This window comes from Callospermophilus lateralis, chromosome 1 (genome assembly GCF_048772815.1).
Source record: "Callospermophilus lateralis isolate mCalLat2 chromosome 1, mCalLat2.hap1, whole genome shotgun sequence".
Lineage (NCBI taxonomy): Eukaryota > Metazoa > Chordata > Mammalia > Rodentia > Sciuridae > Callospermophilus > Callospermophilus lateralis.
The window spans coordinates 181,642,739-181,669,287 of record NC_135305.1 but is presented as its reverse complement, the minus strand read 5'-3'; the positions used below and the strand labels follow the sequence as shown (position 1 = coordinate 181,669,287).

The 26,549-nt window shown below is 34.9% G+C and overlaps 1 protein-coding gene across 6 annotated transcripts in view; it reads left to right on the top strand.

Annotated features, from left to right (window-relative positions):
* The window catches only part of Ankrd28 (ankyrin repeat domain 28), a 188,048-nt gene that overhangs the window by 26,801 nt on the left and 134,698 nt on the right, over positions 1-26,549 (top strand). For 3 of the 6 annotated variants that reach the window (XM_076842006.1, XM_076841983.1, XM_076841951.1), the window contains one exon: positions 13,390-13,462. The exons of the other annotated variants lie outside the window; for them this stretch is intronic. In XM_076842006.1, coding sequence (XP_076698121.1) covers positions 13,445-13,462 — 18 coding nt within the window. In that variant the 5' untranslated portion in view covers positions 13,390-13,444. The remainder of the gene's footprint in view (positions 1-13,389; positions 13,463-26,549) is intronic. 6 annotated transcript variants of the gene reach the window in all.

Here is a 26,549-nt window from a genome sequence, read left to right as displayed (position 1 = left end):
CATCATGGCTGCTTCAGATACTTCGAGGTCTTTCACAGGGAAGCAGAATGGACTTTTATTGTATATCAAACTAGAAACTAATGGATGAAAACCACAGGAAGTGATTTCAGTTCAGTGTATGGAAGAATTTATTCTAGTTTAGCTGTGTCATAGACTACTTCTTCCAAGACATAATTAAGCATCACATTGGTTCCCCTTAAATTTTAAAGTTCTGAAATACAGAAGAATATTGTTGTTTATTAAAACAAGTTGATTTATTATCTGATATTCTGCATATGTTTTTGGAATTTGCAGTATTTTTTTTTTTTTTTTTTTTACCTGTAATCTATCTCAGTTCTCTATTGAGACCAAATTTTGAGGTTAATTTTAGACCTTGTGAGCTTCCAGCTTTCATATGATAACACTGACAGTAAAAGTGACAAGTTTTGGTTTAAGGCTGACAAGGACATGCCCTTTGGTCCATTGTATTAGTAATACAGACATGATAATGCTATGAATCAGGTTTAATAATTAGTATTGCAGAGTTTCTGGATAGAGGTTCGTTAGGCTTTGATTTTTTACTAAATGTTTTTGTAGAATGGCTTCCTAATTTCACTTAACTCTTAAGTTGATATAATTGAACCTGAATGTTTTGAGAAAACAAAAATCAAACCAATATTGGGGACTTTTTGACTTTTTTTTTTTTTTTTACTTTAGTGTATCTGCAGAGTATTTCAACAATGTAATGTAGATTTTTTATTTATTAATGGACAAATAGATGTTGTACATATTGATATACAAAATGATTTTTAAAAATATGTATACATTATTGGCTGGCTAGATTGAATTAGTTAACATACATAATGCCTTTCAATACTTTGGGGTGTGTGTATGTTATGAGAACACTTAAAAGCTATTCAGCAGTTTTCAGATATAATATATCGGTAACTGTGGTAAACACAGTGTAGTAGATCTCTTGAAATTATACTTCCTAACTGAAATTTTGTGTCCTTTGACCAATATCTCAGCCCTCCTTTCCCTTTGCACCCCATTTCCCATTTATGTGAAACATACATGTATTTTGTGTTTAGAATCTGGTCTCATCCCCAAGAATCTCATTATGTATATATATGCAGATATTCCAAAATCCAAAAAAATCTAAAATCCAAAAACAGTTCCAGTCCCAAGTATTTAAGATAGGGGCACTCAGCTTATACTATAATTTTTAATCATCCATTTGTTCACAGGCACTTAAGTCAATTCCACATTTTGGCTTTGTAAATAATGCTACAGTGAATATGAGGCTGCAGATCTTTCTTTGACATATTGATTCCAGTTCTTTTGTATTTGTACACTATAGTAGAATTGCTGGATCATATAACAGTTCTATTTTTTAATTTTTAAAAAATTTTTAAAATACCTTTATTTTATTTATTCATTTGTATGTGGTACTGAGGATCGAACCCAGGGCCTCACATGTGCTAGGCAAGCACTCTACCACTGAGCTATAGCCCCAGCCCTTATTTTTAATTTTTTGAGGAACCTCTGTATTGTTTTCCCTAATGGCTATACTCACTCACGTTCCAACTAACAGTGTATAAGGATTCCCCTTTGTCCACATCCTCACCAACATTACCTTTCTTTGTGTTTTGGCAATAGCCATAAAGACAGGTGTAAAGTGATAGTTTATGGGTTTTATTTTCCTTTCCCTGATAGTTAGTGGTTTTTTAGCATTTTTTTCATATACCCAGTGGCCATTTGTATATTTTCTTTTGAAAAATGTTGACTATAAGATTTTAAAGACAGAAAATGATCCAGATATACCACGCTCACATAACTGAGGAACTTTCTAGTCTTAATTCATATGTATATGTAATATTGATCTCCTTCCCACTTTGATAGCCATTCATGCTGCTTTCATTTTATACTTCAATTAATGCTGTAGTTGGTTCTCTGAGCGGTCTGCTTTTCTCCAGTCTTATTGCATTTCAATTCAATCTTCTATACTCAAGCCAATCAGAATGTTCTTGAAAAATGTTTTAAATTAAAATGTTCAGATACATAAATAAAATATAATTCAAAAAAAACCTAAGTATCACCTGGAATAAACAGGTGATGTTTATAGATGTTAAAGATGTCAATACATATTTGCTTTATATATATAACACTAGAGCCATATTCCCATTTTTCTTCTAGATAGCCACCTTAAAAGTGTCTTATATCATTGAAGCTTTTTCATTCATGCTGTATTTACATATTCATAAACAATGTAATAAGCAATGTGTGCTATCACTTTTGTTTTCTAAAATTTTAAATAAGTGCTATAGTTTGTGTGTCTCTTGCAAGCAACACTGCTTTTAAAATTCATCCATGTTAAGATAATAAAATTGCTATATATTCATACACATAAACCATAGTTTATTCCTCTAAAACACTGTAGTTAGGTAATGTCCAGTTTTGAGCTATTAAAAATAGTGCTCTGGGGCTGGGGATATAGCTGAGATGGTAGAGTGCTTGCCTCTCATGCACAAGGCCCTGGGTTCAATCCCTAGCACCACCAAAAAAAAAAAAAAGTAAAAAATAGTGCTCTGGTAGAAATTCTTGTATATATTTTTGTGTACAACATTTCTAAGATTAATAAATGAGTTAGTTTCTTGTTCATAGGGAATATACATGTTCACCTTTACTATGAAATTATGATTTTCTTCAAGGTGGTTTTATCAGTTATATTGGCTGGAAGCAATTATATTAATTCCTCTTTGCTCTCAAACTTGCTGTGAATTTTTACTTTACATTTGCCATGTGGTGTATGTGAAGTGGTATCTTAGTATAATACCTTTTTCCTGTAATCCTATTGAGGTTTGATGTATTTTCATATATTTTGACCAGTTTGATTTTTTGCCAGTTGCTCATTTATTTTTTCTTTACAATGCAGTCATAAGCATATATCTGTATCTATCTGTCTACTATGAATCTTGTTGGTTTTGCTATACATCTTCATGAATGGCTAGACTTTTTATTTTGTTAGAGGTTTCTTTTAGAACATTTTGATCTTAATGTAATTATATTTAAAAATCTTTTGTGGCCCCTCCCAAACTTCTCATGTAATAAACCTGTCAAGGTCTTTAAAATATTCCATTATTTTTCCTTCTAAAAAATTTGCAGTTCCTTTTCCTAATTGGTTTTTTTTTTTTGGACTAACCTGGAATTTCCTTCCTGTATATGTTTTTGTTTTCTCCCAAACTGACTCTTTACCCTGTGCTTTTATATATAAAATTAGAAGAAAAAAAAATCACAGTGCTTTGAGAACTCCTTTTGAGCTTAACTAGTTGGTATTCCATTGAGATTATATATTTAATTTAGAAAATTGACATTGTACATTATTGAGTATGGAAAAAGCAAATGATTCTCATTTAACAAACCTAATGCCAGTTCTCTTCGTATGCATTTACTTACAGTTATCATCAGACAGTAATAATCTGCTTTCATTTTCTCTTGCATGAGTGTCCCTTATTGACTATCCTTAAATCATTCAAGAAAAGAGATTCTGGGAAATGTGGTTCCGGGTATCTGCCTTGTTGCAGACCGTAGAAGGGGTATTGGTGATGCAGATTTCCAATGAAGCAAATTTCTTCTTTCTTTTCTCACCCTTTTAACACACAGGATGGCTTACTTGATTTTTGTGTACTTTCTTAACCCCCAGTTGATAAATCTTAGAGATCTTTTTCATTGGGGTGTATATGATTTTGTTAGTAGTTGCTGTTGCCCTCCATAGAGGTTGTATCAATTGATGTTCCCACCAGTAGTGTGTCACTATTGTTGTGGACACTAGCCCATTTTGCATCCTGCTCTCTTTTTCAGGAATAGCTCTTTACCAGTGAGTTAATTCTGCTGTATTAATAAAATGACATTAGACTAGCTAACAACAGATGGTGTATTTTCTCCATTTTAATAGGAATTAATTGCTTAATTTAGGATTGTTCATTGGTGGTGTATGGAAGGAATAGATTTTGTGAATTGACCATATAGACTACAAATTTGCTAAATTCATTCATTAGTTCTGATGGGTTTTTATTCTAAGATTATACATAAGGTCATACTTGCAACTAGAGGACTGTTTTTGTTTTGTTTTGTAGTTTTACTGCTTCCTTTCCAATTTGAATGGATTTTATTTCATTTTCTTACATGGTTAACTGACTAGAATTTAAAGCACAGTGTTACATAGAAGTGGTAAAAGTGTACATCCTTATCTTATAACTGATCTTTGGTGGGAAAAAGTCATTGAGTTTCTTACCTTTAGGTGTGGTATTAGCTGTAGGTCTTTTTGTTTTGTTTATAAATGTTCTTTATTGTGGTAAGGAAGTTTCTTTCTACTTTAAGTTTGTTGAGTGTTTTATTATGACATCGTATTTTGTCAGAAGCTTTTTCTCTCATTGGAATTATTGTGTGCTTTTTCATTCCATTCTATGAATATGATATAGTATTGATTTTTTTAAAAAATTTTTTGAATGCAATGTTGAACCACCTTGCATTCTTGTGATAAATTCCATTTGGTCATGGTTTATAATTCTCTTTTTTATGCTGCTGAATTTGATTTGCTAGTATTTTGCAGATGTTTTTATATCTATTTATAAAGGATTTTGGTCAGTGGTTTTTTTTTTTTTTTTTTTTTTTTTAATAATGTTTTTTTCTAGCAGTGGTATCAGGATAATAATGCTGGCCTCAAAGAATGTGGCTGTCCATTTGTTCCAGCTCTGTTCATTGAAGAAAGTCATTCTTCTATTTTCAGAAGACTTAAGGTTAATTTTTGGTAAATTTTTAGTAGACATCATCAGTGAAGCCCTCTGGTCCTAGACTGTTCTTTATAGGGAGGCTTTTAATTACTTACTTGATCTCTTGTTGTTGTGGGTCTGTTCAGGTTTTCTATTCAGTGTCAGGTTTAGTAGCTTATGTGTTTCTAGAAATTTGTCCACTTCATGTAGATGGATATATAGTACTACCCTAACAGTAGTAACTTTTTCCCCCTTAGGATGGATAGTAATGATTATGCCCACTTTTGTTTCTAATTTTGGTAATTTGAATCTCTTGGTTAGTCTAGCAAAAGGTTTTGTCAGTTTTGTTGATATTTTCAAATAACTGGCTTTTTTATTCTCACTCTAATTATACTTTTTAGCTCTAGAATTTTTATTTGACTCCTTTTTATAATTTCTGTTTATTGATATTGATATTCTATTTTTGGAGAGACATTTTTCTGGTTCATTTTAGTTCTTTGTCCAGCATTTCCTTTAGTTCTTTGAGCATATTTAAGACAGTTGATTTAAAGTCTTTGTCTAATACATCCAGTATTTATTGCCTTTCTCAGGGACAGTTTCTATTAATCACCCCCCCCCCCCCCACACACACACACCTTTGAGCAGGATCTATGTTTGTGTTTATTGCATGCCTTAAATTTTCCTGTTGGAAACTGGGACATTTTGAATATGATAATATAGCTGGAAATCCAATTCTCCCCCCTTCCCCAGGGATTATTATTATTGCTTAAGGGTTTTTTAATGACTCCTAAACTTTTTTTGGTTTTGGCAGTCTATATTCTTTATTGTGTGTAATAACTGAATTCTCTGTTCCTTCTCTGAGTTGATAGTTTTGACAGAGATTTTCTTAAACACCTGAGTCAAAAAGCAACCAAAACCTCCCCTGGTCTTTGTGGAATGCTTCTGTGTTAGGGCATTCAGTGCTCAGCCAAACAACTTCTAGCTCTGCCTTATACAGAATTGAAAGTTCCCCCCAGAAGTTAAAAATAAATAAATAAAAATTGGGTTTTGGGTTTTTGTTTTTTTTTTTGGATATTTTCTGGGCACATGTCTAGCCCTACTCATGTTTGTGCCTTCTAGATTTTATGATACATATAGAGTGTTTCCAGAGCCTTTTTTCCCTTAAGTATCTATCTCCTACCCTATCCCCTTCCTTTCCAGGTTTTTAGATCTGTTTCTTACCCCAAATGTTATATCTTACCACATGTGGCCATGGCTAAACATTTCCCTTTAATACTTTGAACAAATACCATTGGGGAAGCTGCTTCAGTTTTAAGAATATCCAAGACTTATGGAACTATAAGTTCTTGAGACAGTTCCCTATATAGTTCAAAAAACAACCACAGATCTTTGAGCATAAGGTCCACGTTGGTATCTCTGGAACCAACAACTGCACCAATGTGAGATGCTATTATCATGGCTGCAGCCATTTAGAGAAGTTTTGGAGTAGTAAGTAGGTAAGTAAAATGCCACAGAACTTTTTTCACTAGGCGTTCTGTTATTTTTTGTAAGATTTTGATTAGACTCTAATATGTGAAAATGTTGATTCTGATAGTTTTTGCCTATTTATTTCTTGCCTTGGAGGGATGGAGTCCTAGAGTCCCTACTCTGCCATATTTTGTGATGTCACTCCCACTTTTTTAGAGTGAACTGAATGTAAATGGATGTATTGTTCATTTTCTTGAGTAATTAAATGCTTACTTTGCTTAGTATATTGTGTTTAAAAGTAATGTATATATTTACACTTTTTAAAAAGGTAAATCTTAAACAATTTGAGTTTTGTACTGATATTAAGATAGAGAAAATACCTTGTCTGTTGCTAGCTAGTCTAATGTCGTTTAATTCAAGTTATATTTGAAATTTTTTTTTGTCTTTTTTAATATTTTCATTTTGAGACAGGGTCTTGCTAAGTTGCTTAGGTTCTTTTTTTAAAAATTTTATTTATTTTTTTTATTAGTTGTTTAAGACAATACAATGATCTTGATGTATCATACATTTGATTCAAACAGGGTATGAATTGTCATTTTTCCATGTGTACAGATTGTATATTTGAAATTTTGAGGAACATAACTATTTCTTTTTTTTCTTTTTTTGCTTTTTATAGTATGACTTATTATTCTAAGAAATCATTAGTTTAGTGTTTCTCAACAGGCGGCAGTATTGTTCACTGGTAGCCTTTTTGTCAGTATCTAGAGACATTTCTGGCTACTATATTGGAATGAGTTATACCTTGTAGGTAGTGTCCATAGATTCTGCTAAATACCCTACAATGTGTGGGACAAAACTCCATGACAAAGTATGTCCTAAAATATTGATAGTGCTAATACTGAGAAATCCAGATTTAGATTTATCCCATCTCTTAGATTATTTCAATTGGCTGATACATGCAATGCTATAAAATATAGTGAATGAATTTTGGACCTAAGTGCTTTAACATTTCTTTTTGTCAGGGGAGGGGATCCTCTTTATAAAATAGTGTTATCTGTGAGTAGAATAATTGTATTTTATCATATATAACTGACTTTCTTACTTTAATTTTTAATATAATTCTTTCTCCCCTCCTTCCTTCTCCCTCTCCCCCCTCTCCCTCTCCCTCTGTCTCTGTCTCTCTCTCTCTCTCTTTCTCTCTCTCTCTCTCTCTCTCTCTCTCTCTCTCTCTCTCAGACAGCGTCTCACTATGTTGCCTAGACTGGCCTTGAATTACTGCACTGAAGTGGTCTTCCTGCCTCCGCTTCCCATGTAACTAACTACCGGCATGCACCACCACATCTGGCCTTTTAATATAATTCTTAAACTTTTGGTTATGCAGAAAAAACACTAATGAGTTCCTATGAATTGATTACCCAGCTTCAGCAATTATCAACATTTGGGGAGTATTTTAAAGCTAATCCAGTTTGCATTTTTATTTTCCTTGTGTCACATACCTTTCAAAGGTTTGTTAGCATAGATCTACTCAAAAGTTTTCTTGAGGGATGGAGGATGTGTGCACACATGCTGAGAATCAAACCCAGGGCTTTATGCCTTATGCATGTGAAACAGTGTTTAAGTAATCTTATTATTGATATGCATCTGACTCATTTGTATAACTTTTAAGATTAAATTTTAGCTGGACAAGGTGGCATGTACCTGTAATCCTAGCAACTTGGGAGGCTGAAACGGGAGGATCCCAAGTTCGAGGCCAGCCTCAACAATTTAGTAATACCCTGTCTCAAAATAAAAAGTAAAAAGGCATGGGGGCATAGCTCAATGGTTAAGTGCGCCTGGGTTCAATGCTCAGTACCCCGTCCCCTAAAAGAGTCAATTTTCACAATCATATAATTGCAAAGGAATAGGAAGGTTATGAATATAAAATTGTTCTCCTTCACTTCTGTCCACATTATCCCTGAGTTATCTGATTCCCCTTAATATAGCCAACTAAATATAATTTGTTGATACCTAGAATTTATACAGCTATGTAAGCAAATGTCTCTGTTATTCTTATTTTCTAAATGTGTTGTTCATTTGTTGGAAAAAGTATTCAGTTTTTAAAAATTATTGTTGTACTTTTTGCCAAAAATCTATTGGTTGCATTTGTATGGTTCTATAGATCTATCTGTCCTCTAGTATCACAGTGTCTTGATTCCTATATCTTTCTGGTAATGTGAATCCTCCAGCTTTATTTATCTTTTTTCATTTTTGCACTACTGGGGATTGAATCCAGGGTTGTTCTACCACTGAACTTAAACCCCAGCCGTTTGTTGTTGTTGTTGTTATTTAGATACAGGGTATTGCTTTGTTGCCCAGGTTGACCTCAAACTTGCCATCCTTTTGCTTCATCTTCTTAGGTCACTGGGATTTCATGTGTGTACCACCATGCCTAGCCTCCCCAGTCCTTTTTATATTCAGATAGGGTCTTTTTAAATAGCTGAGGCTGGTCCTTCTGTATCAGCCTCCTGAGTCACTGGACTTACAGTGCCACTATGTGCCTAGCTTATTTTTTTTTTTTTTAAGATGTTGATGGATCTTTATTTTATTCATTCATTTATGTGCGGTGATAGGAACTTTCAATTCACACATGCTAAGCAAGCTCTGTACCATTGAGCCACAACCCCAGCACCCCCACCCCAAACTTTTTTTTTTTTTAAATTTGTTTTGGGCTCTTTAAGGTCCTTTTCCATTCAGTGTTTTGTTTTGTTTTTGGTGGTGCTTGGGATTGAACCCAAGGCGTTGTGCATGTGAGGCAGGCACTCTATCAGCTGAGTTATATCCCTAGCCCCAGTGTGAATTTTTGAATAACTTTTAATGATTTCTTCCCCAAGAAGCCCACTGGGATTTTGAGTGGGATTGCATTTCATGTATGGATTAAATGAGAAAAAAATTGACATTTTAAGAATATTGAGTCCTCCCATTCATGAGTATCATATTCCTTATAAACACATTTTTTTTTATTTCTAATATTTTGTAGTTTTTTGGTGTTTGTTATTGTTTTTTGTTTATTTTTTCATTGTTGGGGTTAAACCCAGGACCTCAAGCATGCTAAGCAAAGGTGCTGTTTCACTAAGGTATACCCCCCAGTCTCTATTTTGTAGTTTTTAACATAAAGATTTTGAACACATTTTGTTAAATACCATAGTATTTCCAGGTTGGGTCTTTTTTTGTTTTGTTTGTTTTTGTTTTTTGGTGTTATTATGAATAGTATCATTATTATAAGTGATACTTTAAATTTTTATTCTAGTTCATTAATAGTATGTAGAGATAAAAATTATAACCTATAAGTTTGCTAACTTTATGTATTTACCTATAGGAACTTTTATGTAGATTCCATGGAATTTTCTGCAGAGACTCTCATGTTGTTTACAGTTTTATACTTTACTTTCTAAATTATTGGTCTTTTATTTCTTATTATAGCTGTATTACAGTTCTAGATCTTCTATGAGCGGTAAGAGAGAAGAACATCCCTGCCATGTTTCCCATCTTAGGTTGAAATCAGTCAGTACTTTCCTGCTACTTTTATTATATTTTTTAAGTATGTAAATCTCAGTTTAGTGATCACTTGGCAAAGGAATTCTGTTGAAAGGAATTTTTTTCAGTTGCTTACCAATTTCTTGATATCATTTGTTGACTAGTATATCTCATGATTTCTAATATACTTGTATGCATGTATATATTTCTCCTTCTTACAGACATGTATACATAGGACTTCTATGAAGGTACTTATTACACTGCTTTGTAGTTTTACCTTTTACATTTACTTCTTCCTGAGTAGATTAGATGGGCTTTTAATGGGAGTAAGTAGTGGTACCTACCTTCTGGGAATTTATGTTATAAATATTTTGTATTAGTTTGGACTGTGTGAAACTGATGATATTAGTGTATAACCTACAAGAATCTTGTTTCTAGTTAGGACAAAAAAACGAAACCCAAAAAAAAAAGTACTTTTGCCAAGAAGGTAGAATCATTAGTATGTGAAATGTTCATTCATGAGAAAATGTTTGTCACTTGTCACATGTTTAAGCAAAATCATAGAGCTGTGTATCTGATGTGAATGAGATACAACCCCTCCTTGCTTTGAATGCTCTCTCTGAGGAAGTCTGGGCTTTTATAGCCTTAGGATATGTTTAATTCTGTGATAAATCTATCATGTGCAACTTTAATCTCAGTTTGAATTCATTTGTGATCCTAGCCTCTTGACACTTTCTTTGGCAGTAATTATATAAGTTACTGAGGAGTGAGGCATACTTTGCTTTGTGATAATTTTGTGTGAGAAGATTATCTGCATACTTTTTTAACTTAAATATTTTAGTTGAAGGGCACCAAACATTTTTCCTTCTGAAATAATTCAGTATTTCAACAGAAAACTGTTAAGGAAGTCATAATAAATAAGTATTTCCTTACTCTTAATTTTTTTTCATGTGTGCTTGGTATTTTTTTCATTGTAAATTATAGGTGAAGGGCTGGTGTTTTACTACCCCATATTTCAAATCAGGACCAAAGACGTGAAGATTTTGTGTAAGCTTCATGAAGCCAGAAAAAATTTCTCCAGTTCAATGTTGTAATCCTTGCACTTAGCAAAAAAAGTAGTTATTAACAAACAGTTGTTGAATAAGTATTTGTGACGGTAGGATGCTAAGCTAGCTAGCTGTCTTTGGTTAAAGGGAGAAAAGTATAATTTTTACAAAAGAATTTTTACAAAAAGTTTAGTACAGAGGAAAAAGTCATTGAATTTACATGCTATTTGATAAATGTCAAGAGTCCCATAATATTTGAGGTAATTAAATTTTATTGGTAAATGCTGTTGTACAAGAAGGTTCATCAGAAATTTGCCCATGAGATTTCAGCTTAACTGTTAATATAAGATTAAAATGTAATTGTGAAAACCTATAAAGCCCCCTTTTGCATTTGAAATTCTTGTATAAAATATGGAACTCCAGCAATATTTTGCCTTTGTGTTGCTAATAATGCAATAAATAGAGAGGAAATTTATTTTATATTTGCCACCACCAAATGGCAATAATTATATTACTTGGTGTATCACATACTGTAGAGCATATACTAAAAATAATATTCATGTGATTTTTTTCCATAAACTTAATTTGCTCATAAATAATTTTGACAAAAGAGAAATAACATATTTTAGTATGTTTAGAACTAAAGCTAACCTTCTTTCTTCAGAGTGAATAGAATGGTTTCTACTTATTTTGGAAAAGCATGGGAGGGCATTAGCAGATAATTACTATGATGAAGATGATTAAAAACTCATGGTTCTTTTGGACTAATAACTATGATTGGAAGCCTCTTTTTTGTTTATTTTTAAATAGAGAATTTAATTCTGACATTTGTTCTTTTCAGGTCATTGCACCTGAAAATTAAGGCTTTGTAATTATTTAAGGCCTCATTTTATTTATTTGAAAATAAGCTTCAGTCTGGCATGGTGGTGCATGCCTGTAATCTCAGTGGAGGCAGGAGGATTGTGAGTTCAAAGCCAGTCTCAGCAAAAGTAAGGCACTAAGCAGCTCAGTGAGAACCCTGTCTCTAAATAAGATACAAAATAAGGCTGGGGATGTGGGTCAGTGGCTGAGTGCCCCTGAGTTCAATCCCTAGTAAAAAGAAAACAAGCTTCACTAAAATTAGCTGGTATGAAATTTACTTTTATTCTGGGATAGTTATTGTATAAAATATGTTATTCTTAGAAAAATTATTCATTATATATTTGTTTTAATATTTTTTAGTTGTACTTGGACACAATACCTTTATTTTTATTTGGTGCTGAGGATCAAACCCAGTGCCTCATACATGCTAGGCAAGCCCCCATATTTTTTTTTTTAAAGCAACCCAAATATTTAATCTTAGCAAATAAATTGGTTATATACAATAAGCTATTACTTTTTTTAGGGGGGTGACAGTGATTAAACTCAGGGGTGCTTTACCACTGAGCTATATCCCCAGCCTTTTGTTTTTTTTTTTTTTTTTTTTGGAGACAGAGTCTCACTAAGTTGCCGAGGCTGACCTCAAAATTGTGATTCTCCTGTCTCAGCCTCCATAGTTTCTGGGCTTACAGGCATGTGCCCCCATGTTTTAGTAAGCTATTACTTTTTTTAAAAAATATATATTTTTAGTTGTAGATGGACAATAATATCTTTATTTTTATTTGTTTATTTTTACATGGTGCTGGCACTAAACCCAGGGCTTCATGCATGCGAGGCAAGTACTCTACCACTGAGCTATAACCCTAGTCCAGTAAGCTATTATTTTTTAATAGAACTTTATGTAGTCATTGAGAGTGTTATAAAGGAATATTTAAGGACATGCATAAAATTCACATTGTTGAATGAAGTCAGCTGGGGAAAAGCCCGTTACTAAATAATAAATTATCCCAGAATTTTTAAAAAGAATATACATAGAAACTACCAGTGTTTGTCTGTGGGAGATGATATTGTGATTTATTAAATTTATGTATTTCTAAAATGAATGTTTTACATTTTGAGAACTTTAAAAATTGAATATTTTATTATACTTCATAGGCAGTTTCTTAGGTTGACATCCCATGGATAAATATACAGTTGTTAATTAGTAAGTAGTTGCATATATTATCGAATACATTTAAATAGGTTTTTGTGTGTATGTGTTTTTAAGAATGTTGAGGACAATTTGTTAAGAATTTTAAGAGGGCTGGGGATGTGGCTCAAGCGGTAGCGCGCTCGCCTGGCGTGCGTGCGGCCCAGGTTCGATCCTCAGCACCACATACAAAACAAAGATGTTGTGTCCACCGATAACTAAAAAATAAATATTAAAAAAATTCTCTCTCTCTCCCCCCCTCTCTCACTCTCTCTTTAAAAAAAAAAAAAAAAAATCCACCTTTACAGTCTCTTCTGGGAATCCAATAAAGATTGTTTTATGTATAGAGAAAGCCTTTTTTTTTTTTTTTAAGTCTTGCACAGAATAGTAATTTTCTTTCTTGATAAGAGGATAAAGCTAAATTTCTGAATTAGTAAAATGCAAAGTAAATTTTAAGTATTATGTAAAAATTCAGGGTTTTTAAAAGATAGTAGTTATTTGTAACATAGCTCTTCATTTCTAGCATCAGCATATTCTTGCTTTTGATATCTGTTTTCTGCCACAGGCCTGTGATTGGAATTGAAACAATACAACTACTGCTTCTACCAGAGGAAAATAGTATGGGAATTCCTTTTATGGTAGGTTATTTTCTAGTAGTCTCTGAAGTAATACAGGCAGCTCTTTGTTTTTCATTAGTATGTTGCTATTTATGCCTCCTACAAGGTAAACATACCTAACTATATGTGAATAAATACTTAGTATCAGGCAAAATCCTTTGTTGGAGACATTTTATTTTATGTGTAATAGTGGGCCCAGTGGTAGTAGAAGACTTACTGATATATAGCAACTTTTAAATTCAAATTCTATTTTCAGTGGAGGAGGTTTATAAAGCTGATATTTCTTTGTTGTGGCTTGGAGAATAAAATGTTAAATAGCTGAAAATAATGAATGGTATTACAACTAGTTGATTAGTTTTATTTTGTCCTGAAAATCTAATAAGTTGCTAAATGTTTTCATCCTGTTATCCAATGAGCTTAAAGATCATTCTCTCAACGTTAAATGTTCCGTGGTGCACACACTTTATCAGTCATTTAGTAATCATTGGAGGACCTTGATGATCTGAATGACCCATGTATTTTTATGAAAGTAGTTTTAAACCCTAGAGATGTTAGTCTGAGGGCACTAGTAAAGACATCATATGTTTGTTTGATAGCTTGGGTATCATTTGTTAAGCGTCTCATTTGAAATTGAAACATATTCAAAGATTTAGAGAATATGAAAGAAGGAATTATGGCCCAGTAATTGGTTTCTCACATCATTACAAAGCTGTAGTCCTTTAAATTTAAGAATCTTATAATTGCCAAACAGTAATACCATTTGATATTAAATAGACTTAAAGCAAAATTTTTCTTTGAAAATCACCTTTACTGGTTTTTGTTTTAATTTATTCTTTGCCACAGTCTGGCTGGGCACAATTCACGAGCCACTTGTCAAAAGAAACGAACTTTATTTTTAGAACACACACACTGCACCACACAGCTCTTCAGGAAAAACCCTCAGAGCCCAGCTGCCACCACCGGCTTCCCACAAACCTCTCCACCTCCCCCACTCCTCCTGCTCTTGAGGCTGATTGGCTGGGTCGCGTGGGCAGAGCCAAAAAAAGTCCCCCAATGAGCAGCTCTGTGGTCTGAAAGGGCGGGGAAACAGCCCAATAAGCATCACCGCAGAGGAGCCAATCAGATGGCAGCTAGAAGTTTGCTGGGGCCCGTCAGCCGTGGCTCTCAACATCTCCCCCTCTCTGTTTAAACAACAAGCATGTGGCTTAGGGACCGTGCGTGCCTTAGGTTGTCCAATACTACATATGGTTCTTACCCGTCATTGGATGAGCTGACCTCAAGGCGTCAGCCTCCTGTCTTAGGTTGGTACCATTGCAATTGGATCTTACCCGTCATTGTCTACCGGTCCAGCATACAGCCACATCTGTGGATAGGTCTTTGTACCAGCACGGGGGTGAAGTTCTTTGCCTCACGTTTGTTGGCCCCCAAATTTTAGCTGAACGACCATCACAAGCAGAAGGGAGGAAGATACACCAAGCCAATTGACTGCTCCTTTTGGAAAAATTGTACTTCCGATGACACCATCAGCAAAAATACCCCAACACTACCACAGTAAATCACTGCACCAACAGATAGTTCACAATGCATACAAGTGATACATAGTCCAGGCAAGTTCTGCAAGCAGTTCAGTGATGGCTCCTTTTGGAAAATTTGTATCACCGATGACACCCTCAGCAAAAATACCCCAACACTACCACAAGTCGCTGCACCAATAGATAGTTCACAATGCATACAAGTGAGTTCACAATGCATATAAGTGATACATAGTCCAGGCAAGCTCTGCAAGCAGTTCAGTGATAGCTATTGCAGAAGCTGTAGATTGGTTTTATCTTTGTCTTCACCGGCACTGGGATGAAGATAGGAATTTTGGCAATAATGGCTAAAGAAAAAATTATGTAACATTCCAGAAGGCACTAAAAGAAAACGATTTTCTTAACAATTTACATTATCTTGAACAGAATTATTAAATATAATGAAAAGGAAAGGTGAAAGTAAACAAACAGATCTGTTAACCTCCTTTTTTGTTCACATATTAAAACAATCCTCAACAACTGTTTACCCAATTTAAATTAAACCATTTAAATCATGTGAATAAAAAAAAAAATACTTGGATCCATTTTTTCATGAGCGCTCATCATATATGATATATGGACATACGTACATACAAACATACAACATAAAACACAAGTGTGCACACATAATATAATACATACAACACATAACATAATAGTAAAGGCCTTATAACTTTTTACAGGTGAAATCTCCATTGCAATGTTTAAAAACTCTATAGTGAAAAAATAGAACTGATCAGCAAAACATTAACCTAGGTCTGTATGAGCTCAAAAAACAAAATAGAACTTCATGATGTGGGAAAGGGTAATAATAAAATAGATGTTGAAAAAAGCATCCTGGTTCTGTCGAAGATGTAAGGGTAGCCAAACTGGAGTTCTGGATATCAGCTCTTATGGATTTGAACCAAATCATCTTCTTTTTGGTCTGTAGAAATCACTTTAGTTAATCTCTCTGGAATCCAAATTAGCTGCTGTTCTCCCTGTGGAAACACACAAACAGATCCCTGACTCCAGACAATCACTGGGTCAGGAGCTTAGTTAATCTCTCTGGAATCCAAATTGGCTCCTGTTCTCCCTGTGGAAGTACACAAACAGACCCTCCCGACTCCAGACAATTACTGGGTCAGGACCTTTCCATTGTCCTGTTAGAATATCCTTCCAAAGTACCTTGGGCTTATGTACATTTTTTAGACACATGCCTTTCTGCAGCATTAAGTCCTGATGAATCCAAATTTTAAAAGTTTAGAGTAAAAAGGGTTATTTTAAGTTTATCTTTGGGGAATATATATCCCTTTCCAATTCCCTCTTTTTGCTTTAATAGGTACATTTTAATAGTTTGATGAGCGCTTTCAACTATGCCTTGTCCCTGTGGATTGTATGGGATTCCTGTTATATGAGTAATGCCAAATGATGAACAAAATTGTTTAAAAGAGGTAGAAGTATAACCAGGGGCATTATCTGTTTTTAACTGTTTTGGAACCCCCACAGTGGCAAAATTTTGTAAGCAATGAACTATACTATCTTTAGTTTTTTCTCCGGCATGAAGGGAGTCCATCAAAAATCCGGAAGAAGTATCAACTGTAACATGTAAATATTTTAATTTTCCAAATTGTGGCAAGTGTGTGATGTCCATCTGCCAAATATGGTTAGGTATCAGTTCTCTAGGATTGACTCCAAGATTAACTTGTGGTAAAAAAGGTCACACAATTTTGACATTGTTTTATTATTTGTCTAGCTTGTTCCTTAGTTATTTTAAAACACTTTTGTAAAGTATTAGCATTGACATGGAACTTTATGAAAATTTGTAGCTTCTTCTAGTGTAGAGAAAATATGTATGTCATGTGTAGTTTTATCTGCTAAATCATTGCCCAAACTAAGGGCTCCAGGCAATCCTGTATGTGCCCTGATATGTCCTATAAGGAATGGATCTTTTCTGTCCCAGATTAGACTTTGTATAGTGGAAAACAAAGAGAAAACAGTAGAGGAAGGGGAAATCCTACCAGCATCTTCAAGGGATACATTAGCATTAACTATATACTGACTATCGGAAAATAAATTAAATACAGAATCTTTAAACATCACAAAAGCTTGTAATACTGCATTAAGCTTTACTTTTGAGCTGATTGTTTGGGTACTAAAAATATAAAATTTTGATCAGGTGTAACTATTGCTGCTGTACCATTATTTGACCTATCAGTGAATATATTTGGAGCATTCATGATAGGTGTTTTTCTTGTCATTTTTGGAAAAATTATAGGATGCAATGACCAAAAAAGACAATAAAGGATTAGATGGTAAGTGGTTATCAAATGAAACATTAGATTTGCACATGATTATTGCCCAAGTATTTAACTCATTAGCTAACTCATCAATTTGATCCATAGTATATGGAGTAATAATTTTATTGGGAGAAATTCCAAATACTCCCTTTGCTGCTTTTATTCCTTTGAGTATTAATTGTCCTACAGCCTCAGGATACCTAGTAAGAATAGTGTTAGGAGAATAAGATAATTGTATCCATAATAATGGACCTTCTTGCCAAAATACTCCTGTAGGAATATTTTTTGTTGGTAGTACAATAAATAATAAAGGCAGACTTATATGAATTCTATCCAAATGCATATTTTCCATATATGTTTCAATGATTTTTAATGCCTTTCTTGCTTCAGGTGTTAACATTCGGGGTGAATTTGGATCTGATGGACCTTTTAGGATATCAAATAAAGGTCCCAACTCTCCTGTTGGTATACCTAGATAAGGCCTTATCCAATTTATGTCTCCTAATAACTTTTGAAAGTCGTTAAGTGATTTGAGTTGATCAACTCGTATTTGAATTTTTAGTGGACGGACCATGGTTGAGGATAATAGAACTCCTAAATAATTAATTGGAAAATTTAATTGTACTTTATCTATTGCTATCTCTAGATTATAATTTTTTAATAAGTTTGTAAGTGTGGCATAACATTCTAGCAATGTGTTTTTATATTTGTGTGCTAATAATACATCATCCATATAGTGAAATATTTGTAGTTCAGGATTTTGATTTCTAAGTGGCTGGATTACTTTGTTAACATAAATTTGACACATAGTTGGGCTGTTAGCCATCCTTTGAGAGAGTACTTTCCATTCATACCTCTGATCAGGACCTTCATGATTCAGTGCAGCGATAGTAAATGCAAAACGTGGACTATCCTCAGGATGAATTGGAATTGAAAAAAAACAATCTTTAATATCTATAACTAAAACATACCAAGTTTTTGGCAAAGCAAACAATTGAGGAATCCCCGATTGAGCAGGTCCCATAATAACCATCTCATTATTAATGGCTCTTAAATCTTGCAATAATCTCCATTTACCAGATTTCTTTTTAATGACAAAAATGGGAGTATTATGGGGAGATACAGAAGGTTGTATATGTCCTTCTGCTAATTGTTGTTTGACCAGGTCATGGGCTGCTTGTATCTTTTCATTAGTCAGGGGCCCCTGAAGAACCCATATTGGTCTTTCTGATTTCCAAGTAATTTTTATTGTCTCAGTGGCCCCTTCTGAAAATCCAACCCATGTTTGTCTGTTCCTTGATCTATTTGTATTGGTGCTACTATATCTTGTTCTTGTTTTTCTAATCTTTTTCCTTTCCTAAAACTTTGTCTAGCCATAATAGTGGGTGCATTTTGATTGATGTTATTTGTTAATGTCAAATCTAATTGATCTAGGACATCTCGTCCCCATAAATTTATAGGAAGATGGTCCAATACATATGGCTGTATAGTTCCTTCACATCCTTCAGGATCCTTCCAATCTAATACCAGTGCACTTCTATGGGGATTAGTCGCCACTCCTAGGCCTCGAAGTGTTTGAGTGGCTTGTTATAATGGCCAATGTTTTGGCCATTCTTGACGAGAGATGATGCTAAGGTCTGCGCCTGTATCGAGTAGCCCATTAAATTCATGTCCTTGAATATTTAGTTTTCGCATGGGGCGAAAATCTAAATTTAAAGAAAGCATAGCCCAATCTACACCTGTGGAGCCTAATCCCTTGGAACCTCTTTCTACAGTACCACTGGAAAATTTATCATGTAGGCTGGGTATTATTATTAACTCTGCTATTCTATCTCCTGGTGAAATTACTGATATACCCTTTGGAGAACTGGCTGTAATTTTTATTTCACCTTCATAATCAGGATCAATTACCCCAGGACTTATCATAAGTCCTTTTAGAGTAGAAGAGCTGCGTCCGAATAATAAGCCTACTGTTCCTTTGGGAAGAGGTCCTTTTACCCCTGTGGGAATGATTTGGACTCCCATCTCTGGAGTTAGTACTACTCTGGCGGAGGCACAGATGTCCAACTCTGCGCTCCCTCTAGTTTGTCTGATGAGGGATCTGATGGACAATGTGTCCTGGGTACTACCCTGATGGGGTTGCTGGGTTCCTCCAGTGCTCCGTATATTTGTGGTTTGGGGCCCCGGAGCATTGGGCCCCCTTGTCCATTTTTTGGCAATGGAGCCCGATGCCTTTCTCAACGATATTGTGGATAAACACTTGGTCCTTGTTCGTTTTTTGATAATGAAGTACCCTCTACGGTGGTTTGAGAACGGCATTCATTAGCCCAATGTCTCCCTCTACGGCATCGTGGGCAAATACCCGATATTCTACTCCTTTGATACCTAGTTTTGTAAATCCTCCTCCTATGGGGCAATTCCTTTTAAAATGTCCTGTTTGTTCACAATTGTAGCATGTTTTTGGCCTGGCATCTAAAACCTGTTGTACTGCAGCTGCCACGACTTGCCCTTGTTCATTAATGTCTCTACATAATTTAATATATGTGTTTAAATCTTCATGTTTCCATGGTCTAATGACTTCTCTGCACCAATGATTCGCTTGCTCATAAGCCAGTTGTTTTATTAATGGCATTGCTTGTTCTGTATTCCCCAAAACTCTGGTAGCTGTTTGAATAAGCCTATCTACAAATTCAGCGTAAGGTTCATTATCTCCTTGTATTACCTTAGATAATTGACCTTGTAAACCTCCATGTCCTTGTAATTCTTTCATGCCCTAACCGCATCTGCAGCAATTTGTGAGTATATGCCAGGATCATATGCAATTTGTTGCTGCTGATCCTCATAAGGTCCCTTTCCTAACAACATATCTAGATTTCTCTGAGGATAACCAGCTGCTGCATTTCGCCTAGCCGTCTCCTTGCAAAATTCCTCATTGGCAACCTCCCATAACAGGTATTGTCCTCCATTTAGCACAGCTTTACACATATTAGCCCAATCTGCTGGCGTCATGTTCAAGTTGGTAATGGATTCGACCATGCTTACAGTGAAGTGTGCTTGAGGACCATAGGTTGTTACAGCCTCTTTTAGCTGCTTCACTGTTTTAAAATTTAAAGCATTGTGAATTCACTGCCCTCCTGCCTGCTCAAATACAGGGCATATTAATATTTGAGATCATGTCTCAGGATCCCATCTATCAACTGCGGGGGTTGGGGGCCTCCCAGCATATGGAGGTGGCGTTGTTGGTTGGACACTTACGCCCTCTGGTGATAGAAAGGTGTTAGTAGCAGTCTCCTGTTGTAACTTTCCCCCTGATGGCTTTTTCTTCTCTAAACTTTCTTCCTCTGTCTGACTAGCTCAAGAGACCTTCTTTTTTACTTGAATTTTTTCCTCTGTCTGACTAGTTCGAGAGACCTTCTCTTTTACTTGAATTTTTTCCTCTGTCTGACTAGCTCGAGAGACCTTCTCTTTTACTTGAATTTTTTCCTCTGACTAGCTCGAGAGACCTTTTTTTTTACTTATATTTTTCTACTATAACTATAATACAACCCAACAAGATAACGCCAAACAAAACTGAAACAGAGTGAAACAAAATTGGAACAACAAAAAATCATTATATCAGCCTTTCTATCCTCCTGAAATGTCCATCCGTCCTTTCTCCCTTTCTGTTCCTCAGATGTGAGCGGTTTTTCTTCCATTTTACACATCTCCAGGGACAGGCAACTTAAAAGAAAAGTGAAGTAAAACAAAAGAAGAATCTTAACATGGCTACCCATCCTCTCGCCCTGCCCTCAGGGGCAAGCAGTTTACCTTATCACTTACCGTCAGTCCTTTCCCCATATAGGCATGTACAGGCCACCAAATGCCGTAGTCTGGCTGGGCACAATTCAGGAGCCACTTGTCAAAAGAAACGAACTTTATTTTTAGAACACACACACCGCACCACACAGCTCTTCAGGAAAAACCCTCAGAGCCCAACTGCCACCACCGGCTTCCCACAAGCCTCTCAACCTCCCCCACTCCTCCTGCTCTTGAGGCTGATTGGCTGGGTCGCGTGGGCAGAGCCAAAAAAAGTCCCCCAATGAGCAGCTCTGTGGTCTGAAAGGGCGGGGAAACAGCCCAATGAGTATCACCGCAGAGGAGCCAATCAGTTGGCAGCTAGAAGTTTACTGGGGCCGCTGTGAGCCAATCATCAGCTGGCAGCTGGAAGTTTGCTGGGGCTCCTTCAGCTGTGGCTCTCAACAATTCTTTGTTGTATTAAACTTTTTGTTTTTAAGAAGAGGTGATTAGAAAGCTTTTATGTTGAAGATGGAGAGATTTTATCCATCTATTGTAGGAAAGTATGAGATTATTAGGAACATTAAATTGTAGTAAATATGATCACATTCAAGATTTGTATTAAAAATTCTATTGTCTGTATAACTGAATCTTCCTGACCTTTGTTCAAAAAGGATTAGATTAACTACCACATGACCACATTTGTTTGTTTGGTTTTGTTTGGTTTGTTTTTTTAAAGTTTATTGGATAAAACTCATTTTTGTTACCTGGGGTGGCTGTTGGGTTACTGGAAATCTATTGAAAATTTCTCTCCTATCACACTTTATTTTCTATCAAAACCACTTTACAGCCTCTGTCTTAATAAAGGCTTTGGATGAATCTTGTAATGGCCCTATCTTAAAACTTGCATTTGAATCATGGGTGGACAAGACAGAAAACCAAGCAGCCTGTAAAACTTTCAATAGTAGGGATGATATTTGATTGGGAAAATAGTAAGAAATAGAAAGCACCATCAGTTTCATATAGCCCGTTTTTTCTTTACTGATAATGTACGTTGAAGACCATTTAGAGTCCTGAGATGTAATTGCTTTTTCTGTCATCTGTGTATACACATTGCAGTTACCGTCTTTTACCACTTGATGGTGCTTTTGCATTGGTTTTTGTAAACTAAACTTTTTTAAAGGGAATGAAAGGACGACCAAGCGAAGGTAGTGGGGAGGGTGGATAAAATGACAGCATGTGTGCATGTATGGAAATGTCACAGTGAAGCCTGTTAATCTGTACATTTAGTATGATTGAATACTTATGATTTTAAAACAAATTTCAGAAATTCATCATGCAATTAAGATTGTGGTTATATGCAGATAAGCAAATTCAACTAGTAAAATAATCAGCACATGTTATAATATGCAAGTTAAATGTATGTACTTAAAAAAACACTTGTATGTGAAGTGACTAAGAGCTATATCTGACTATTTTCTAATATAATCCTTGATCTCTCCTTTAAATATTTTAGATGTTTCAATTTTTTAGGCAGTATCATTATTTTTTGTGCTTGGTGTCAAACTCAGGGTATTCACATGTGAAACAAGCACCCTATTGTGAGTTAAATAGGTAATAATAAATATCATATAATAAAACCACCATTTTTTAAAATTTGTGATGTTAAAAAATACAATTAGCTCTGGTTTTGAAAACTGTCCTTGATGATTGATCATTTGTCTTTTTCTTCTAACCAGTAGCCATTCAAACTCCTTCTTTGAAGCCTTGTTTTTCACAGATATTATATTCAAATTCTGCATTTTAAGCTAGTAAATGACTTTTTGCTAATCATTCTGTTTGAATGAGTTGAATACTTAGATGTGTGTAGAATTCATTTGAGGTTGTAACAAGACTATGGAGATTTTTAGTTCAGGGAAGAAACAAAGTTATGAAAACAAGCATCTTAAGTTACCCTTCTTATAGTCTGCTCTTCACTAGCTGTATTTGATAGCTTTTGAGAAATGGTTTTATTTTATTTTATTTTTTTGCTTGCAGTACTAGGGATGGAACCCAGGGGTGTTCTGCTGCTGAATTATATCCCAACCCTTTTCTTTTTTGAGACTTGTCTTCCTAAGTTACTGAGGCTGACCTAGAACTTGAGATCCTCCTGCCTCAGTATCCCAAGTTGTTGAGATTGTAGTCATGTGCTATTGTGTCTGGCTTAAGAAAGCTTAAAGGCCCAACAGCCTCGGTTTGCCTTCAAGGTTCACAGGAGCTCTGGGTTAAATAACTTTGGCTTTATCAGTTTGCTTCATAGCAGTAGTTCTTAATATAGGCAGTGTTTTAAGTTTTGGTAGAGATGGTAGAATGAGACGGACAAATGGTGCGACTCTGCATCCTGTAAAACCATAGAAATGAAAAGTTGTGCTCCATTTGTATACAGTGAAATGAAATGCATTATGCTATCATGTATAACTAATTTTTAAGAAAGTTTTGATAGTAGGCATTTTTGTCATTTAACCCTTCTAGGCTATATTTTTCTTGTCCATAAGTGATTAAGTTTAGCAAATAAGAATCATGATTAAGAACTAAAATTTCTTAGGAAAAAAACTAAATATGTGAACAATGAATGATAGAATAAATTACCCGTAATCTTGATGCTAGCATAAATGATCTATTGTTGCTTTTAATAAAAAAAACTTTGCAGTGTGGTGGCACACACCTGTAAAATCAGGTGGTTCAGGAGGCTGATACAGGAGGATCAAAAGCGTTCAAGCCAGTCTCAGCAACTTAGCAAGGCCCTGAGCAACTTAGTGAGATCCTTTCTTCAGTACTTTGGGTGGGGAGTGCTGGCAATTGAACCCAGGGCCTTGTGCATGTGAGGCAAGCACTCTACCAACAGAGCTATATCCCCAGCCCTAGTGAGACCCTTTCTCAAAAAATAAAAAGGTCTGGGGTTGTGGCTCAGTGATTGGGAGCCCCTAGGTTCAATTTCTGGTACCAACAACAACAAACAAATCAGAAAACCTCTTTAATTATTTAACATAATTAAGATTATTTTGTATACAGAAGTATGATCCCATGTTTTTAGAAACCTTTTTAGAAAGTGGTTTCTAGGGGCTGAGGGTATGTAGTTCAGTGGTAGAGTGCTTGCCTAGCACTTAAGACCCTGAGGTTCAGTTGCCAGCACTGCAAAAAAAAATTTTTTTTGTTTTATTTCTAAATATAATATGTGATTCCATTGTAAGAGTATATATTATATTTTAAATCATTATTTTATTGGTCAACATTTAGGTTGTCATTTAAATCTTGATTTATGGGCTAGGGATGTGGCTCAGTGGCAGAGAGCATTTGTCTGGTATGTGAGAGATCTTGGGTTCGATCTTCAGCACAGCATATAAATAAATAAGTAAAATAGAAGATCCATTGACAACTAAAAAATATTTTAAAAAATAAATCTTGATTTGTATATTTTAATAAGAAATTTTCTTATATCTTTTTTTTTTTTGCAAAAATTAGAGATAAGTGGGCTGAGGTTGTAGCTTAGTGGTGGAGCACTTGTGAAGCACTGGGTTTGATCCTCCGCATCACATAAAAATACACAAATAAATAAAAGGTATTGTGTGCATCTACAACTAAAAATACATATAAAAAAGTTAAAAAGATAAGATTAAAATATAATCACTAGCTTAATGTCTGACAGATTTATTGATGCTATTTATAGTTGTCCACTGTTTATTTCCCCCTAGAAAAGTCCCAGTTTACTCCTTTTATTATCTTTCCATGGGTCTTTTGTGAGAATTTTTGGAATAGCTTACATAAGGCCTTCTTTGCTGTTAGCGTCACCTTATTTTTATGTCACGATACTGTTTCCACAGTAATTTCTTCACTGTACAAGTTTGATTATGTCATTTTTTTGACTTAAAAACTTTTAATGACATACCCTTTATTCAGAAGGGTATGAAGGGAGTGAAAATGTATGCTTTACTGTGGCATTCAAAACCCCTTTCCAATTTATTTTATTCAAATACCGTATCTTTTGTAGGTAAGGAGGTAGAAGGAGAGCAGAGAGAACAATTGCACAGTTGCAGAGAATGGTATGTTATATTTGAATTGCAACAAGCACATTGCTGTATGTGAAACTTACAGGTATGGTAGTGGTGGAAGTCATTAGGATACTGCACTTTAATTGGCTAAATAAAGGCAGAGAAATAATGTAATCTCTATTTTAGAAAAGAAACTTGTGATACAGAGTATTATTAATCAGCACCCTGGCTAAAAATAACAGGAATCTAATTCAAACTGGCTTAAATGTAAAAGGAATTTATTTATTGGTCAGGCAGTAGAGATAGGCAGGCAGAGGTAGATCCAGGACTTGATGAAAGTGGTATTCCCCTCTCTACTTCTATGGGCAATTTAACTTACATTTTTGTTACCCACAATACCAAAAGAAAAGAATATTTTTCATGACAGCCTTGGCAGGAAAGTGAAGTCCTGAGGAAAACCTTGTCTGTTTTCAGTCATGTGCTCATTCCTAAAGTAGACATGACATGTGAATGAGGTTAGGTAGTATTCTCACCAGGCCTGGGTTTCTTGTGTGTCTGCAGACCAGAGGCACTCCTTAAAGGAAGGAATGCCACAAGGATGGATAGAAATAGAAGGACAGTCAAGAGTTGGGGAGCCAGTTAAAAGGTAGTTATGATAGCTCAAAAGAACCGAAGTGGGTGTGAAGTAGATCACTGTGAGTAAAGAGAGTTTAGGAAGATAATAAGTAAAATGCTTAAAACTTAGTGATTGGAAATAGGAGATAAATTAAACGAAGTATACTGTGTGTTGGATTATTGTGTATATGATAATGCCATTACTATTAATCAACGTGGAAATTCAGAAAAAGAACACTTTGAAGGGAGTGAAATAGAGATGATAAGCTGAATTTTGGCATGAGAATTTCTAGAAGAAGATTATAGATGAAAAGAAAGAAAAGCAGCTTTCTGAAAAGAACTGGTATTTGTGTTTGTTTATTTATTTTTGTTGTTTTCAGATATACATGATAGTAGGGTGTATTTTGACATATTATACATATGTGGAGTGTAACCCATTCCAATTTGTATCCCATTCTTATGGTTGCACATCATTTGGAGTTACACTGTTTATGTATTCACATATGAGCATAGGAAAGTTATGTCCAATTTATTCTACTATCTTTCCTGTTCCTATTCACCTTCCCTTCCCTTACCTTCATTCCCCTTTGTCTAATCCAGTGACCTTCTTACACTTTCTTACCCTCCCTTGTTGTGGATTAGCATCCACATATCAGAGAACATTTGGCCTTTGTTTTTTGGGGACTGGCTTAGGATTATATTCTCCACCCATTTGCAAGCAAATGCCATAATTCCATTCTTATTTATGGCTGAGTAATATTCCATGTGTATATATACCACATTAACAACTAGTATTTTAAAAAATGGGTGATAAAAGAAAAACCAAGTGACTGGATCCAAA